General features: G+C 42.2%; 1 protein-coding gene across 2 annotated transcripts in view; it reads left to right on the top strand.

Annotated features, from left to right (window-relative positions):
• The window catches only part of PHLPP2 (PH domain and leucine rich repeat protein phosphatase 2), a 41,828-nt gene that overhangs the window by 7,982 nt on the left and 15,133 nt on the right, over nucleotides 1–18,713 (top strand). Inside the window, exons 3-10 of one of the 2 annotated variants that reach the window (XM_075509323.1) lie at nucleotides 2,085–2,218; nucleotides 6,453–6,643; nucleotides 7,415–7,540; nucleotides 8,753–8,907; nucleotides 12,908–13,054; nucleotides 16,624–16,854; nucleotides 17,587–17,789; nucleotides 18,296–18,356. In XM_075509323.1, coding sequence (XP_075365438.1) covers nucleotides 2,085–2,218; nucleotides 6,453–6,643; nucleotides 7,415–7,540; nucleotides 8,753–8,907; nucleotides 12,908–13,054; nucleotides 16,624–16,854; nucleotides 17,587–17,789; nucleotides 18,296–18,356 — 1,248 coding nt within the window. The remainder of the gene's footprint in view (nucleotides 1–2,084; nucleotides 2,219–6,452; nucleotides 6,644–7,414; nucleotides 7,541–8,752; nucleotides 8,908–12,907; nucleotides 13,055–16,623; nucleotides 16,855–17,586; nucleotides 17,790–18,295; nucleotides 18,357–18,713) is intronic. The other variant, XM_075509324.1, reaches the window with a different exon arrangement.

Here is an 18,713-nt window from a genome sequence, read left to right on the forward strand (position 1 = left end):
AATGGTGCATGTTTTATGAAATCAGTCCTGCCTTAATTATGAGATGGCATTTGTAAAGCTGTCAGTAATAGTGGAAATACTATAGTATAATCGTTAAAAAGAACCAGAAATATTTTTGTTCTTCAGTTGAGAAGAAGCGGAAAGGTTTGGTACATACAGTAATAAAATACTTGCATTAAGACATGCAGTATAAATGATGTATGCAAGTTAACAAAGTTTAGTAGAAAACAGGTCTTACTGAACAAACTTGATCTTGATGCTTTGAAATTTCAAGCTTGGTCACCAAAGGCATTAGTCATTTGTTGCAGCATGTGATGTTGGACAGGGCTCTGAGCAACCTGATCTAGTTGAAGATGGCCCTGCTCATTGCAGGAGAGTTGGACTAGATGACCTTGAAAGGTCCCTTCCAACCCAAACCACCCTGTGATTCCGTGTTCTGATGTCACTGGTAGAAAAGCAATGCACAAACCAATAAAACTCGTTGGCTGATACCTTACAAATTGGAAACTTACTCAGTGTAAGCATTTTTTTTGGATGGGGGGGTTAGTGTATGTCTGAATGAAGAAAGGTAAACTTGCACTGTTCAGTTGCTCTGTTAATAATCTGCGACTAAAAGGCAACAACTCAGGATGGCATGGACGGAGGGAGTGACGAGTACTGAGAATTCAGTGGAACAGTTTGGTCTAGATGGTTTAGCATACAGTATTCTCTGGAAAACACTGCTTTTCAGTATCACTGGATATATTTATGTAAAAGCCAAGTGTACTAAATACTAAAGAGGAGAGGAAGGAGACTATAACTTGCAAAAACTGCAATTCAGGAGGACTCGTGGATTGAAGGGATGTGAGTGAATGTGCCAAGTAGTCGAGAGCAGGTTTGATCTAAGAATATAAATACTGTTGAGGAGAAGCAAGAAGTCTCTGTACGGTTTTTTTTGTAGTCGGTGCATGGATACAGCGAACAGTCGTGGTGCTAGCGCTTACAGAATGTTGGTAAGCTGAAAAAAAATCAGTGGTAAAAATTATTTTGAGGCAAAGTAGACCCACCCCACTGCAAGAAAATTTTCAAAGCACAGTGAGCCTCATCTTGAAAAGGAAGTTTGAAATGGTTAGCCTTATGATTTATAAGCACCTGTTTAAAGACTAGGTGACAAGTTGAGGCCCAGTGACCCTAACCTGAAGCTAGGCACTTTTAGATTAAAAATGAGGATTTTTAATGGTGGATAATGAGTGGACCACTGGAGCGATTTATTTTAACTTCCATCTTACATTTTCAGTGCTTTATCTTTTACACTAAGATTTTTTCCCCTGAAGTAAAACTTCTAATTTAGTGGGAAACTCTGTTATTTTTATTGCAGAAAATAACAATTCAGCGTCTCTGGAAGAAGTGAGATGAGAGGATTAGAAAACATCTTTTCTGTTCTGAATATACTAAACCTGATGTTTCAGGAGAACTTTCTCTTATTGCCATTTACTCAAGCTAGCCACTGAATCCTTCCTATGATCTGTTGTAGTTCTAAAAACATCTTTTCTTTAAATGTAACTTTTGAGTTAATTTACCAAGCATGAGAATCTTGCACTGATGAGAGCTAAAGAGAATGGGAATTTTCTTTTTTCTTTCTTTTTAGAAGGCATTCTTCAGGAGGATTCTTACATGCTTTGCTCCCAGCTGCGTTTGGAAGAGAAATTTAAGTAGAGTTCTTTTATATCTTTCAGTCATTATACATAGGGGTTTTTTAATTATTTGGTGTCTGCTTTTTGTGCAGTATTTCTGGTTTTTTTTCTTGTCATTGTCTCCTCCTGGTGCTTCTTAAACCATGGAATGGAAATGATCACCATGGATTGTATGGCTTATGCCTATTGCTTTTCCTCTCTGTTTCCCTTCGGCAATGTAATTCTTCAAGCGCTACAGTTCTTAAGTGCTACTTGACAAGCAGGAAGCACAGACCCCAAGGATGCGTGCTTGCCAGACCTTTTCAGAGGAGCAGAACAAGCAGTATGTCAGTATTCCTTACACTTTAGCTGCAGTGAAACTTGTTTGATCTTTTTTGCATTCTCAAACTACTTTCTTGTGTGTTTTGACAGGAGGCTGGAGCCCACAGAAAAACCCCTTCAGATTGTGTATGACTACTTGGCTGGGTTGGGTTTTGATGATCCTGTCAGAATGCAGGAAGAGGCAGCAAACTCTGATCTCAGCTGTATGATTCGCTTTTACAGTGGTAAGAAATTACGTGTGTGCACACTGTCGGTGTTCCTGTAGCTTTAACTATGAGGTGGAACTCAGCTGAAGCCCAAGTCGTCGACCTAGTGGGTTTATAGATGGCTACATCAAACACCCAAAGTACCAGTAAGCATTTCTTAAAATAACAAGTTTTCAAGATTAATAGAAAAAAACCACAATTCTGTAGCTCTCTTGATCCTATCTAAGGCTTGAGGAAAGACAGCTCCGCAGGAAGCCACAAGATTGCTCTGTTGTCTTTAGTTTCCAGTGTTATGACAAATGCCTTGGAGCTCCTAATGGGATCAGAAACATAATTGCAGTTCAGTCTAGATGTGCCTGAAGATTGTATTTCCAAAAGGTGTACGGGTATGGATATGGACAAGGAAGGTCCTGGTCAAATACCTCCACAGCCTGTAAACAGAGAGTGAAAGCGCCAGCTTTTTTTTTTTTTGCAGGCTGTGCATTAGAAACCCAGTGCATTTCATTGCAGAAGCGAGACTTCTGAGTGGCCTATTGCATCGGTTTGGGCAAGATACCATGTGCATAAGGAGCAACAGAACGATAGTCGTAGGCCCGTTGGCATATGGTGCTAGCAGCCAGGAAAGGAATTCACTGAAGTGAAGACGAAATATAAAAGAAATAAAGGGGGGGAGGAAAGCTGATAATGAAATTATTTCACTACTTTTAAATATTTCACCTGTGTATTTTTTTGCATTTCAGAAAAAAAAAAATCAAAGTGCTTTTAATGGAAAACTGTTCTTGCATAGTGGCGCTGGGTAGCCTGACTAAGCTGCTAGCCATCATTTGTTTATTCAGTGTCAAAAAATAGAATCATAAGAATTCAATTTCTCCACCCCTTTACCTGAGACAAACCCCTTCTGTCTGGGAGCTGTGTGCAGAACAGCCAAAACAGTGTAGAAGTATAATGGAGAAGGAAAGAAGTATGACGTGCGTACAGTCTGGACTCATAGGGCAAGGAGTAGGGGGTCAGAAGTTACTTCAGCTGGAAGGAGGAGAGGCACCAAGAATAGGGCTGTAGAGAACTTTTGAGGAAAAAAATGAGCAATTCAGTTAGGGTATGTCAAGCAGGAACTGCTAAAGATTCAGGAACTGTGACTCAACTTCATGGAAGCAAGTAGGTAGAAGATTGAATTGAGTAGTTTCAGTCAGCATGGGAGGGTAGTCCTGCTTAGAAGGAGGCTGTGAAGGAAGAAGCATGCGGATTGAAGAGTGTTCAAGAGACCTATTTTAAGAAAGTAAAAGCAAATGCTGACAAAGTGGGTCTTAAAGGTAGGGGAGGAACTAGAGGGAATGCTAGGGAGGATTATGTGATAATTTTGCAAAGCCTGCAGCTGAGAACATAAGGGATGAAGTAATGCATTTTAGCCAGAGAAATAGTACATAGACTCACAGAATCGCAGAACGGTTTGGGTTGGAAGGGACCTTTAAAGATCATCTAGGCCAGCCCCCCTGCCATGGGCAGGGCCGTCTTTCGCTAGACCAGGTTGCTCAAAGCCCCATCCAACCTGGCCTTGGACACTTCCAGGGGTGGGACATGCACCACTTCTCTGGGCAACCTGTGCCAGTGCCGCACCACCCTCATCGTAAGACATTTCTTCCTTACGTCCAATCTAAACCTACCCTCTTTCAGTGTCAAACCGTGCCCCTTGTCCTGTCACTACAGGCCTTGGTGAAAAGTCTCTCTGCGCCTTTCTTATAAGCCCCCTTTATATATTGAAAGGCCGCAAAAAGGTCTCCCCGGAGCCTTCTCTTCTCCAGGCTGAACGACCCCAGCTCTCTCAGCCTGTCTTCGCAGGAGAGGTGCTCCAGCCCTCTGACCATTTCCGTGGCCTTCCTCTGGATCTGCTGGAGTGTTGAGAGCAGCCTTCATATTTCTTTTCACTCCTTGGTGATGTCTCTGGGATTTTTTCTGCTCTCTTCCCACATTTCTGTCTGCCTTTCTTATTTGATACATTGGGTTTGTTTCTTTCCCTGGTGCATGGTGAGTACGTATGCCCAGTTGAGGTGATGAGAATACAAGAGGATTAATAGAAATCTCCCATTAAACAGCAGTGAGAGGGAAGCATGCTTCCTGAAGTCTGGCTGTTAAGATACTTGTGGGAGCCCAAGAGATTTATGAGGAGAGAGGATGTGTTAGATTGGCTAGGAGAATGGGAGAAGGGCTTCCTCTCAATGGAAGTCGCTTGGAGAATGGAGGCCAGTGACCCAGGCTAGATGGGGCCAGCTCAGAGACCAAATGTTACGGGGTCTTTACATGCTTCAACAACAGATCAAATGGAAGAAGCTTTCCAGGGCCATCAAACTGTTCATCTATGTCAGGTGTGACAGATGTGAATTGTAGAGGGTCACACGCTTTCTCTGGTGGGGAATTATCTTGATTCCTTGTATTGCTGTAGCTGGACTTGTGTAACTTGTAAGGTGCTGTTAGAGGTGATAGCTCTGTCTGTTGATGACCTGTGTCCTTGCTCTACATGGGAAAGCCTGTGCTTGCTAATTGGAGTATGGAGTTCAGCATGATCACGGTGACATTCCAGGCCAAGCTCAGGAGCTGCAAAGAGTGACAGGAACTTGCCTGTCCCTAGAGGTTAAGAGCATTCTTACACATAGCTTGAGGAGTTGTGAAATAGCTAGGATTCAGAGTAGAAGTCCTTGAACGTTGCCCCTGGATGTTTCCTTAGCACTAGGACATAGGTGTCACGGATGTTTCAGAGAGGATAGGGAAACTGGGGGGTTGGTGTAGCTTCTTAGTCATATCTGGTGCTTGGAACGATGCTGCTGTGGCAGTCAGTAGGATACCACTTTTGGTGCCATAATATTGTTTTCTTACAAGTCTGGGGCTGGTCTTTCAGCTTGGTGAAATCCAAGCAATTGTTTTTCTGTGCATGATTAGAGTTTCTGAGCATTAAAGGACATCTTATGCCAAACTTCATGTCCCCAAAACAAAGCTACTGTTGTAAAGAAACAGCTAAATATTTCAGCTAAATTCAGCCTGGTATAGACATCAAGACAATGCTTTAAATTTGGCAAGCTGAAGACCCTGCTTTCTAACAGAGAAACTAAAGTATAACTACTTTAGTCAGTGGTTTAGTTTTTGCTCCTAATAAAAGTTTGGCGTATGGTTTGTGTCTGGAAGTGGGACATGCGTAACCAATAGGGAGAATATTTTTCTGGCGGATCTAATTAGAGTTTTTGTCATTGTCTGGCATATATGTTGGCTACTCAGTTCCTCTGTCTGACTTTGGTGGTGGGGGAATATAAATACCTGCAGGTTCAGGCTGCTTATGGATATCAGGACGCTTGCAGGACAGTTGAAGACAGAAGCAGTCCTGAAGTTGTCTGTAGCAACTTCAAAAAAAATTGATTCTTTCCTAAGTAAAACAAAGGACCTGTTGCCAGGATCTGTCTTGGGGATTATGTAGGATAAATTTAATATGAGGAGATTCTTAACACTTGAAACTCACAAGTGCATCAGGTCAGGCTTATTCCTGTTCATTAAAGTATTCAATTAAGTGACTATTTGGAAAATTTTCCTAGCCAGTAAGATAGTATAAACAGTGGACAGAATCTTGAAAAGCATCTGGGAGATTTGTCATTATCTTGGGGGGGGGGGGGGAGGAATGGGGGCAAGGAGGTAGGATGACCTAAAAGTAAGTGTATGTGCATTAGAAGGCTGAAGTAGAACTCTGCTTTGCTGGTTAGAGTCATAGCTAGCAGTGCACACAGCACAGCTGTAACAGTCAGTGCTTGAGTCCTTTCACTGGAATCATCTTGAGGGAAATAGCTTTCTTCTGTAGCTGATTTTCCAGCCCTTCCTCTAAAGCCCAGCAGAAGCCACTTATTTGATTGTTTCTGTGACTTCAGCTGACTCAACAAGAGCTTGGAATTGCTTTTCTATTACATCTGAATGAAGGATGTTTGGCAAGCGTATAAGTTCGCTAAGGGCTGTAATTACCTGTAGATTAAAAACACGCTACATGGCAACCGTTATAACGTCGTACTGAAAGGCGTACAGTTGTTGCTTATCAGACACTGCTGCACTGACTGAGGAAGTTGCTTGTCCTCTGCTTGAGATTTTTTTTAAAGTGCAACTTGTCTTTATTCATTCTTTACAATAACTGATTTTGCATGTTACAGCTGCGTTGCTGTTTGTACTTATAGCTGAGAATGAAGAACAAATGGAAAGTAAAGGCTAATGTCCCCTTTTTCTTCAGAAAAGCCATGTCAAGTGGAACAATTAGATCGCATCGTGCTCTCTGGAGTCTATAACGTACGCAAAGGAAAGACCCAGTTGCACAAGTGGGCAGAGCGCTTGGTAATTCTCTGTGGTACGTGCCTCATTGTGTCCTCTGTGAAAGATAGCCACACAGGGAAGATGCACATCTTGCCTCTCGTTGGAGGGAAGGTAAGACTTTTTTTGGCCTGCTTCCTGTGGCTTAGAAAGGAAGAAGGGATTATAATGATGGGTATTATCCACAAGAGGTTGATCTGGGCTTTTGTAACAAACTACTGCATTAACATGTGCAGAGAGTTGTACAACCCCTTTCTACTTGCTTTGCTTAGGTACTAGTCTTAAGGCTGATAAAACGAAGAGACACTAGTTCTGCTTTCACATTAGTAGCCCATGTTGTGAATGGACTTTCTGGAAATTATTACTTCTTGGATCTACTTTAGCAGAAAGATGTTAAGAAGGATTTGGCCTTTCAGTACTTAAAGGGGGCTTATAAGAAAGACGGGGACAAACTTTCCAGTAGAGCCTGTTGCGATAGGACAAGGGGTAATGGTTTTAAACTAAAAGAGGGGAGACTAGATATAAGGAAGAAATTTTTTACAATGAGGGTGGTGAAACACTGGGACAGGTTGCCCAGAGAGGTGGTAGATACCCCATGCCTGGAAACATTCAAGGTCAGGTTGGACGGGGCTCTGAGCAACCTGTGAAGATGTCCCTGCTCATTGCAGGGGGGTTGGACTAGATGGCCTTTAAAGGTCCGTTCCAACCCAAACTATTCTATGATTCCATGATTTACTTCTGTGTTTCTCTCCCATAATTTTGCAACTGTGTTTTCAGCAAAATGTAATGTTGCTGGTAGTTGGTAATACCTCACCCTAGACTTCAGATCCATTGTAATTGCTGGAGTTTAGGCAGACTATTTTGTTTGCAATTCTCCCCTTTCAGGTGGAAGAGATGAAACGTCGGCAGTACACACTTGCTTTCACATCTGCTGGAGCACAAGCTCAAACGTACCACGTTTCCTTTGGAACGCTGGCAGAGTGCCAGCGGTGGCACCGACAGGCGTCCACGGTGAGGCCCTGGAGACTGCAGTAGTTCGGGTGGTGGGTACAGTGGTAAGAAGGGTTTTCTGATGCAGGCTTGGTATGCAGGCAACAATGAAGCTATGATGCTGGAGAAGGTACCCATGACACTTTACAGCTTTCTTAATTTCTTACATGCTCAGGACTACAGAGGTTTTCTTTTAGTGTTCTGTTCTCTCTCTGCCTATGCAACAATGTTGAGTCGTAGTTCTGCATATTTTTCACCCCGCTGCACCTATTGAGAGTAGCTAATCACAGGTCGCTAGAACAAATCCCAGGCACAGGCTGACTTACAGCCATAGAAGCATATAAATTGCACCTGTGGCCATACTTGAATCTGCCTAAACTGTGGCCTGGGCTGGCATGGGGCTACCCTGATAGGTTTGAGTGAACACAGAGATCACAGGTCACCAAGGGAAGTGTAGTTTGTTCAGAGCTGTGTCCTTATTCCACGTTAAAGTACAATTAGATGTCAATAGCTTAATGCTGAGCCATGCTTTGACCTCATATATATATATATATATAAAAATTATGAAATATGAAATTAGTTCAGGATAAAGCAGGTCATAAAATCCGGAATGAAGCACCACAGGCCTCAAAACAAAGCATACTTAATGAAAGGAGGTCTGATATTTGCAAAGACTTTATGAAATGTTGCAAAACCATGATTTATGAAGCCTTTTCATCATAACAGGTTATGTTTCCAATATTATACCCTGAACAAGCTAACAAAAGAAAGTCGGAAGAAGTAGCTAGGCCAAGCAGAGGTACTATAAACCTTAAAGGTCTGAACTGGAAAGTCAACTGCTTCCTGTTGCTGCTTGCATCTTTGGAAGGCACTCAGACATTATGCTTTCTCAGCAGAGTTTCCTCAGCCAAAGATAGGGTTTTCTCCATTAGGTGGCTCTCTTACCGTCTAGCTTTTAGGCAGCGCCTGTTGCACATACAGAGCAGGGCTTTCCGTCTGTCCTAGTGGGTATCCAGATATGCATCCTTGTCAGGGGGCTTGCAGAAACAATAGTAGTAAATGGCATAAACTCATACTCCGTAGACTCAGTTTCCTGCATGGACTCTACCTGGTGGGTGCAAGGGGGTTCTTCCATGTTCTTGCAGATTGTTTACTACTTGCATTCTTTGGCCTTCCATTAGACTTCCAGAGAAAAATTGTTGCACAGCTGCAGCTCTTCCTCCTTCTTTTCAGGTTGTGTCTATGCGACTTAGCATGGTTGATCTTTCATGCTACAGCCTTGAGGAAGTACCTGAGCACCTCTTCTACAGTCAAGACATCATCTACCTCAACCTACGACACAATTTTATGAGATCAAGTGGAGCAGGGAGTCTTGACTCTCTTTGCAGGTCTGCAAAGAATTATTTTTCTTTTACATTTGGAGTTCTTGACATGTGCATCCACGGATGAAGAGGAGGGGGAGTGTATTGCCCAGTCTCATGGGATGGTAAAAAGATTGATCTTCAGGAAGCTCTAACAAATGAGGGCACTAGGAAGCAGAACTGAACAGCGCAGGCAGGCATAAGCTTCCAACAATTTACAGTATTCATTAAGTCCCTTCCACAGATTTTTTTGTGCTAAGTTTGATGTGAGATGAGCCTTGTGGAGCAATATGCCATTTGTATGGACAAGATGCAATAGTAATATAAGGCTGCTTGCTTAAACAGATAACGTTTTGGGGTATAAAACAAAAGGTGAGGGAAAGCATAATGCTGCTGTTGTGGGTGTTTGTAGGAAGAAATGCAGATCTGAAAAAGCCCGTTTTGGTAAGTTCTTAATGTTAATGTGCACTTGGAATTGGCAGAGGGCCTGTGAGACTCCAGCTTTGCTTTGGGAACTTGTAATGATCTGCTTTTAAGAGAGTAGCAGTTGTGTGGTGGTATGGAAGCATAATGTAGTCATCTTAGGTAAGTGACGGAGTCTTACAAAAATATTTTTAAACTAATTCCTGAAAAGCATAAAAATCTAGAGGAAGATTAGTCTGTTGATGTCTACTCTAGCCATGCTAAAAAGAATTCAAGGAGTCTCTCTATGAATTTCAAAAGCTGCTAGGAAGCCTGGAGTAATATTGTCAAATGGCTCTGTGTGTGGAACACATTGTGCCTTAAGAAAAATGTATTTGGAGAAACTTTGCCAAAACTGCAGGGTTTTGTTTTGGTTTGGGTTTTTTTGGTTGTGTTTTTGTTTTGTTTCTCTCTAGGGGCCTATTACCAGGTTATTTCATTTTTCTTCCTCCGGAGTAATGAGATACCTAGGTATCCATGAGGGTATCCAGGGCAAAAAAATTGCTCACCTGTGCAGGTTCATTGAGAGCCAGAGTCTAGTCTGGTTTTGTTTTAATTCCAAACTTGTTTAAATGTTTTCTGAATGCTGAATTGTAATAGATTCTGTTATTGGAAAAGCTGCTTAAAATAATTCAAGAGTTTGCTTTCTACTTCTCTCTTCAGATACTTTGTATGATGTTGAAAACTGTATTGGAACTTTATTTTCTAAAATGCGGTATCCTTGGTTCACAGGATCAGCAAAGGGGCTTGAAATTTCTTTTGACCTTGCATGTAGTCAACAAGAGATCTGACATGTCAGAAACTCGACTCTTTTCCTGGCAGTGACTATATCTGATGAAGCTGAAATCCTCAAACAAACAAAAGCCATAAAAGAAGCCCTCGCTTCACACAATCTTGAATAAACAGGTAGCATTAGGTAGCCCACATAAGGCTGCTCGTTGCCTTTTGAAAAGATTGTCTTTCTGAGGTTTTTAGGACGTTTATCAGGTCACAGCCCAAAATAAAGAAATTTGCTCACTTGCAGTAGGTGTTATCAGTGCCTAAAGATTGACAATTCCGAACAGCAGAATTTTTTGCAATGATCAGATCTCTTCCTCTGGAGAAATCCTTGAAGCTCTAGGATAACTAATGAGCTGTAACTATAATAATGGAACAAAAATAATTAACTAAAAGAGAAATGTTAAGCAAAGGAAATTAAATAAACCCACCTGTTTTTTTATGTCTCCTAGCTTATTTTTTATGTAACTGCCTTTCAAGTATCTCCCTTTTCTGGAAAACATTATCAAGTGTGTGTGTGTGTGTGTGCGTGCACATATGTATGTATAAATATGCGTGTCTGTTATCACCATTCTAGCTAGCTGATACAGAGTTGTACTGGAATGCTTTGGCAGCAGAGCAGGATGTTGCATTAAATTGGGAGTATTTTAAGCCAGCACCAGTTTGGATGGTCATCCCATTGAGGATTTGTTGCTGTGTTTCCATACCTCTTTGCTGTAATGTCAATATGCCCTGTGAGAGCACAGACCAAAACCTGAGGAGCTGTAAAGATTTCAGGATCCTTATTCCCTATAATACATGGTTCATGCGTACAACTTGGATGAGAGTTGGGTTTGCATTCCATTCCTACATCCCTGCTGCTTGAGAATGTTGGGGCAAAGGAGAAGGAACAGCAGGGGAACTCAGAAGGCTTTTGAGTATTGTCCTCCCCACTGAATATGACAGTCTGCTCGAGGAGTCTCAGATCAAGCTGTGTCATGTACCGGTTTCCCTCCAGCTTTTGGAAACTTATGCCCCTTTTGTGTTTGCTTTGATATTGTTGCAGAGGGATGAATTCTAAAAATTGGTTATGCTGTTGCGTTTAATGCCATGCTTCTTGGGGCAGCTTCTCACCACACTCTGCTAATGACAGAGAAAGAGCTGCTTGGTGTTAAGGACAGGTGCCATGGAAAAAGCCATTGCAGAACTCCAGAGAAAGCAGTTTCATTAAAGCATTTTCCGATTCCAAAACCTGAGAACTGTGATCTGTCCTAAATCTCTTAAAGTTGAACCAGTTCATGAGAAAGTTGAAATCTGTAGGTTTACCCTTATTGTTTCCTTCTTTTCCATTATTGTTGTGAAGATCTGTGTGCAAGTTTCTGATTTTTGTATCATTGTTAGATCTTTGCATCATACAATATGTTCCCTTTAGGAAGGCTATTACCAATACAGCATCTTTCTCTTTGGCTTTCAGTTGCATTACAACAGAGTCTGTTTGTGGCTGCAGCAAACATAAAATGCCTATGCCCTTATTTATATGACAGGGTGCTTTCTCAAAGCAAACAACCCATGTCCAAGTTTCAGATATGCTCCCTCTTTAAAAAAAAACACCACCACCCCCCCCTAAAGATTGTAAACCAAAATGGAGAAATATAATGCATAGTTCCTACACAGATCACTCCAAGTATTCTGAATCTGAAAAAGGAGTCACTATACAGAAGAAAAAATTTCCAAACCTTTCAGTCTTGTACTTCAAGACATCTCGGGCTAGCAGTAATATTCTCCCTCAAGCTAATTAACCTTGGTTTTGTTACCTATATTAAAACATTTGCTTCAAAATAAGAGCTACTCGCATTGCCTAGCAAAAAGTATGGTAGGTGGAGCAGATGAATGAACTATATGTTTCCAGAAAGTACTTCTCTGGTACATTACATTAGATTTGCAATTGTCTCATAAAAGTATGATATTAATTTTCCCACTGAATTAATTTCTGCTGGTTCCAGTTTGGGATGGGGAGGTTATTACTTGGGGAAAAGTACTTTTGTTTCCTGTAGAAGGAGGTAGGAACTCTTTGAGAAGAACCTCTTGCATATTACCCCAGCTCATGCTCAGTTTCTTCTCTCTGTTTGGACCTAGCACAGTGCCAGAAGGAGCTGGAATAGGCAACGTTCTGTTAAGCACAGGTGGGACCATAGTGACTGAGGGCTGTGTCAGTACTTGTGTGGATGTACCTATGGTACAGTCTGCCAAGCAAGGGGCACTTCAGAGGTGGAATTTCTTCCAAGGACCGCTGGGTGCAGGTCTTGGGGCTTCCCAGTGTGAAGTCAGGCTTTCCTGGTTTTCCCTTTTATAGCTCTGCTAGGCCTTCTGTTGTGCCTAGCTTGAAAAGGATACCCCCCTCTTCTGTTTTATTCTCAGAATAGTTCCAGTTAAAGTTTTCAGCTCCTGTTTTCCCAAGCTGTATAATTGTAGGCTGTAACTCTAAATAATTCTTTGAAGGTAAATTTTTTGAACTGAGTATTTTTAGTCTCCTTAATCTTAGTCACTAGGAAGAAGCCTGTCAGGAATCAGGGTAGAAGGTTGTTACCAGTTTCTGCAGTAAAACCATGGTATTTGATCTCTTTCAGCATTACCACTGAGATATAAAATATCAGTGACTTAAAACCAAATTTGTGCAGAAACTTCCATAATGAGTTAGCTGACTGTATCGCCAGCGTACAAAGACTTAAAAATTCTTTATGACTGGTTTTGTATGTTTTTGCTTTGAGACCATGGAGGTCTGTGAATTAACTAGTATTCTTGCCAATAGGTTTTCTCAGTTGAAGAGCCTGAACCTGTCTCATAATAGACTGGGAGAGTTTCCTGTATCACTGTGCGAGATCTCTACTCTGACAGAGCTTAATATTTCCTGTAATGGACTTCATTACTTGCCAAGCCAGATTGGCAAACTGTTGAAGTGAGTATATTCTTTTTATCTGGGGTCATAAACATCCTTAGTGCTTCGTTTGAGCACAGCTGACGTGAAGGTACTGCTTATGAAAGTATGCGTGCTGGGGCAGCCTGTTCTGCCCATGAAGACTGAATGATGGATTTGACTCCAGCAGAAGGTCGAGAACCAAGATGTCCAATAACATTTGTTTTTCCTTGAAAATGAAGATATCACCGTGTGTTTATACAGTTGCCATTTTAAGTCACTGGTATATAGCAAGTTATCATTCATCATTTGTGACTTCCTGCCTATTCTGCTAGCTATGTAAAATATATTAGTATAAATCAGTTTTCTAATAGAGGAGATGAATGGATTTTGCCCATTTTGGAGTGGCCTAGGAAGGCCCTTAACAGTCAGTTATGATGCCTTGAGTCACAGGCACCACCTTGCTGATGGAGCGTGAACCTGAGGGCCTCAGCCTGTGAATACACTCGCACTTAAAGTTTAGTAAACTTGAAGGTTTTTATGTTCTCTGCGAGGTGTGTGGTGGTGGTGGTGGGGTGTTTTTACTTTGGGGTGACTTGTATGATTTCTTGTGGGTTTACATCTAGTTTTTATGTAAATTTGAATGCATCTTGTTCTCTTTGCGTCTGCTGCCATCTTGCATTCCCTTGCCTGCTTTCTTGTTATTTCCTTCCTACAGTCTCTTCTAAATTTTTTTTAAACTACTATCATGGTGGTGCCTTATCGGTGAAACATAAATTGTTTTGTTTACATGAAAACAGTTAAGAGTTTCTAAAGATCATGCTGTCAGGGACATTTCCAGAAGCTGCAGCTTAGTACAATGAAACATCTATGGAGATCAGCTAGGCTTTGTAGAACCAGGGAAAAATGTACATGCCTCTCAAATTGTGAGGCCTAGCCTGTGGACCTTATTTATACAAGGAAGAGCATGCTGGTTATATTGCTGCAGTATTCATAAACGTCTTGCACAAAAGGGATTGCAGATTTCTTAATTGTATGCAAGGTTAAAGTATAAGGGCACCTTATAGGACCAAAGACAGTCTCAGGTGCAATTCCTTAATCACTACTATTAAAACATTACAGCTGCTGATGGAGAAAAGGTGAGGAAACATGATGCAGATGAAGCATTGTCTGAAGACAATTGCATTGCTTATCAAATAAGTTAATGCACATTTTTCTGCAGCTGCAGAGGTGTGTGACTTTCTGAATTTCTGTTTATTCTTTGTATTTAATATTTTCAATACTGATGCAGTTTCTATTAAAGTTTTAATTTATTGTATAAAGCTTTTCTGTGGTAACTTCTTACAGAGGTCTAGTGATTTTCATGAGCACTAGTGTGTTTTTCTAGCTTTCTACAGAATTGGTTGCTTTTTGTGTTAGGAAGAGGATTCTAACATGGAAATACTTGGCAATCCCCTCTGAAAATTTTGTTTTACAGTGTTTGCTGGAGTAAAAACCCTCTCTGTTTTCCCCCGTAGCTACCCAGAATGCATAAAAGCTTAAGCTTACTTAAATTTAATTGCAAGCCTATTATTGCATTTGTTTAGATAAACATGGGTATTGAGCTATTGGTTCATTGTGGCCTGCTCTTCCTCCAGCTTGTATCTTTTAAAAAGGAGTGTCTGCAGCTACGTTGGATGGAAGCAAGTCATTTCCATAGCGATCTTTTAGCCATATGCAAACTGTGAGGAAAAAGCTGTATGCAGGCTTACAGTTTTCAGAGGTTTACAACTTAGTTATGGGTCCAGTCATCTTCATGACCCCTTGAGCCCTTATTCATAAGAACTTTTTATGGCCCCAGATTGCATTTCTACCATTGCTAAACACTGTTCAGAAAGTTCTTTGTTGGAACATAATCATAATGAGGGAATTGGATTTTGGGGGTTTGAGTCTCAAAAGCCATGCAAACTTTAAAACAATTCATCTTGCAACAGAAAGCTACTCTATTCTTTTCTGAGTGTTTGAAAGGACAACTTTCCCCAGGTTCTCGGCGTTCCCCAGGGCTCGGTGCTGGGGCCAGTCCTGTTTAACATCTTTATCAATGATCTGGACGAAGGGATCGAGTGCACCCTCAGTCAGTTTGCAGATGACACCAAGTTGTGTGGGAGTGTTGATCTGCTGGAGGGTAGGAAGGCTCTGCAGAGGGACCTGGACAGGCTGGATCGATGGGCTGGGGTGAATTGTATGAGGTTTAACAAGGCCAAGTGCAAGGTCCTGCACTTGGGCCACAGCAACCCCATGCAACGCTACAGGCTTGGGGAAGAGTGGCTGGAAAGCTGCCTGGCAGAGAAGGACCTGGGGGTGTTGGTTGACAGCCGCCTGAATATGAGCCAGCAGTGTGCCCAGGCGGCCAAGAAGGCCAATGGCATCCTGGCCTGTATCAAAAACAGCGTGGCCAGCAGGACCAGGGAAGTGATCGTGCCCCTGTACTCGGCACTGGTGAGGCCGCACCTCGAATACTGTGTTCAGTTTTGGGCCCCCCACTACAAGAGGGATATTGAGGTACTGGAGCGTGTGCAGAGAAGGGCAACGAAGCTGGTGAAGGGTCTGGAGCAGAAGTCTTATGAGGAGCGGCTGAGGGAGCTGGGACTGTTTAGCCTGGAGAAAAGGAGGCTGAGGGGAGACCTCATCGCTCTCTACAACTGCCTGAAAGGAGGTTGTAGAGAGGTGGGGTCGGTCTCTTCTCCCAGGTAACAAGTGATAGGACAAGAGGAAATGGCCTCAAGTTGCGCCAGGGGAGGTTTAGACTGGATATTAGGAAATTTTACTTCACTGAAAGGGTTGTCAAGCATTGGAACAGGCTGCCCAGGGAAGTGGTTGAGTCGCCATCCCTGGAGGTATTTAAAGGACGTTTGGATGAGGTGCTTAGGGACATGGTGTAGTGGTGGTTTTTGGCAGTGTTAGGTTTATGGTTGGACTCAATGATCTTAAAGGTCTTTTCCAACCTATATGATTCTGTGATTCTGTGATTCTGTAACTAGAATGTAAAAATCTTAGTGGTGTGTTAGTGCAGTAGGAATTTTGATTAAATTGTGCCATAAGTGCCATAGATGTGAATATGTGCCATAATAGTGATATGAGATTCCAGCGACTGGATGATGAACATGCAGATGATTTTTATTGTTTCTTATGAGACAGGTCTCTACTGCTACTGCTGTCGGTTTTGGGTTTAGTTTGTCATAGGTCTTTTAAAGATTGTCCAGCACACTAAGAGAGGAGTTCTTAGTTTGTAGAAAACCAAGTGATTAAGCAAGTATCTTTATTTTACAACATAAATACTGATTTGTATTTTGCTTATGTTAACTTAGAATCTTTGGCACAACTGGAAGTTTACCTCCAAAATAATCTAGGAACTATTTGGTATTGCAGACTTGCAGTTCAAGCCTATTACATGCGTAATAGAAGTACTCCAGTAATTTTATGTGTATAAGAATAAAGTTAGCTGTTAGGTACCTTTAAAAAATAACCACACTGAGACCAGCTAGCTATATGAGGAAATTCACTGAAAATGCTAAATGTGATGTTCACTACTCTCTGCTGAATTATTTGCTTTCTCTTTTTCACTACTCCAGTCTCCAGACCTTCTGGCTTGATGGGAATTTCCTCACGTCCTTACCAGAAGAACTAGGAAGTCTGCAGCAGCTCAGCTGTCTTGGGCTTTCCTTCAATAACTTCTGTGAACTGCCAGCAGTTTGTGAGAAACTCGTTGTCTTAGACAAACTAGCCCTGGCAGGGAACTTGCTAGAGACCCTGGACCTTGCAGTGCTAAACCGTATGAGTCACATCAAAAGTGTGGACCTGAGGTAAGGGGGGGAAACTTGCATATGTATATAAACCACATTGCTACTTTCCATTTACAGCCAAGGAGCTGTGTAACTTCTAGTACATTTTGCAGTAAACTAGGTGTACTTTTTTTCTGTTCCTGATTCTTTAGCTTTTAGGGAGTTCTGTTTCTGAGGGTGTGCAGAATTCACTTAGAGAAACAAGGTTAACGGAGCAATGCCTGAAGCCACTGAATGTGACTCAGTCCTCTAGTTTCCTCGTTTGATATGCTGTTACCATGAGCTTCAGTAGCTCTTTGATCTCTCCTACCCTTTTTTTGCCTTCCCCCTTCCCGCCCCAAGATGCGATCCTGATTCTCCAGGCTGCCAACTGCAGAGCTCTCAGAAAGGGACAAAGAACTTTTTGTCTGTGGCAAGGCAGTCTAGTATCTAGTCTCTGCATTAGCTTCCCGTGTCAGTGCAAAGTAGTTGTCCCTTGGCCTGGCTTCTGATTTCTAGACTGGTCTTCAGAATCTCTTAAACATTGGGGAATGAGTAAGGTGGTTTCACATAGCAGTGCAGATAGAGATGTTCTTCTTTGTATTCACTGCCTGAAATCCACCACTGCTCCTCATGCATTTCACTGTGCTCACCTTTGGCATTAGCCTTCACCAGAACTCTTTCTTTCCTCTTCTTTCTTCTCTCTTCTTACTGATGTCCAGTGTTCAGTGTCCTATTTTCTGACTTTTGTAACTCTTATCTCTGAGTGTTTAGGCTGAACAACCTGAAGAGAGCAGCAGCTGACGCTCTGGAGGGGAACAAATCTGTGACTTACATGGATTTACGAGACAATCAGATGACAGATCTGGATCTGAGCTCCTTGGGCAGCCTGGAGCAGCTGCACTGTGAGCGGAATAAGCTGAAAGAGTTGACGCTGAGTGGCTTCTCCCTTCGGGCCCTGTATGCCAACAGCAACTGTACGTCTCTGCCTTCTTCACCTGCCTTCTTCCTTCAAGCCCTGGGACCAAAAGAAAACAGGCCTTTACCCTCACCCACACAAAAAAAATACTTACGCTGATGTTACAGTAGTGAGACTATATGTGATGGGTCTTCTGGGGTCAGCTTCTAGCGATCACATATGCATGTATGTGCGCAGGCTGTGTAACGGGGAGGTTGTGGTGTTGAGTTACTGTCCAAGAAATCCATCTTCCAGTGAGATCTGTGTGGGAGTCCACAAATAAAAGTGCAGTTCTCCCTTGTTCTGGTGCCCCACGTGGCAGATGGAGAAACCGGATAGGGAGAAGCTGTAGTGCCATATGGCAGATGCATGAAGGGAGAACTCTGTCTTGGGAAGGATGAGTAGAGACCTTGAGTATCCATAAAGTAAGACTGCGAGTCTCACTTGCTAGCTAGTCTGTCTGCTGCTCTGTGCTTTTTTCCCTCTGAAGCTCTGCAATCATAATTACTTGCTTTACTTCATCAGGTCTGACAGCTGTCAATATTTATCCGGTTCCTGGTCAACTGACATGTCTAGAACTCTCTCAGTAAGTGACTATACACCACAGAATATAAAGCAAGTATCTGGACACCTTTGCTGTTTTCTGCAGAAATTTTCTGGAGCTTTTAAGCTTTTGAAAGAGTTGAGAGCAATTGAGGGAAGGCACTCCATCTTCACAATAGAACTGGAAAGCCCAGCACTGAAGAATGATGAAAGTTTCCCAGACCAGAAGCCCCTCTGAACCAGTATGACCTGTCTAGGGGACTGGCTGTCCTTCAGCTGTAGGCTGTAATCAGCAAAAAAAGCCAAGCAGGGATCACTGAACTTGTGGCAGCTTACTAGGCTGAATGGTGGGAATCTGTGGAGCAAACATTTAGAGTAGCTGCCAGTGATCTCTGCTGTT

Source organism: Mycteria americana, chromosome 8 (genome assembly GCF_035582795.1).
Source record: "Mycteria americana isolate JAX WOST 10 ecotype Jacksonville Zoo and Gardens chromosome 8, USCA_MyAme_1.0, whole genome shotgun sequence".
NCBI lineage: Eukaryota > Metazoa > Chordata > Aves > Ciconiiformes > Ciconiidae > Mycteria > Mycteria americana.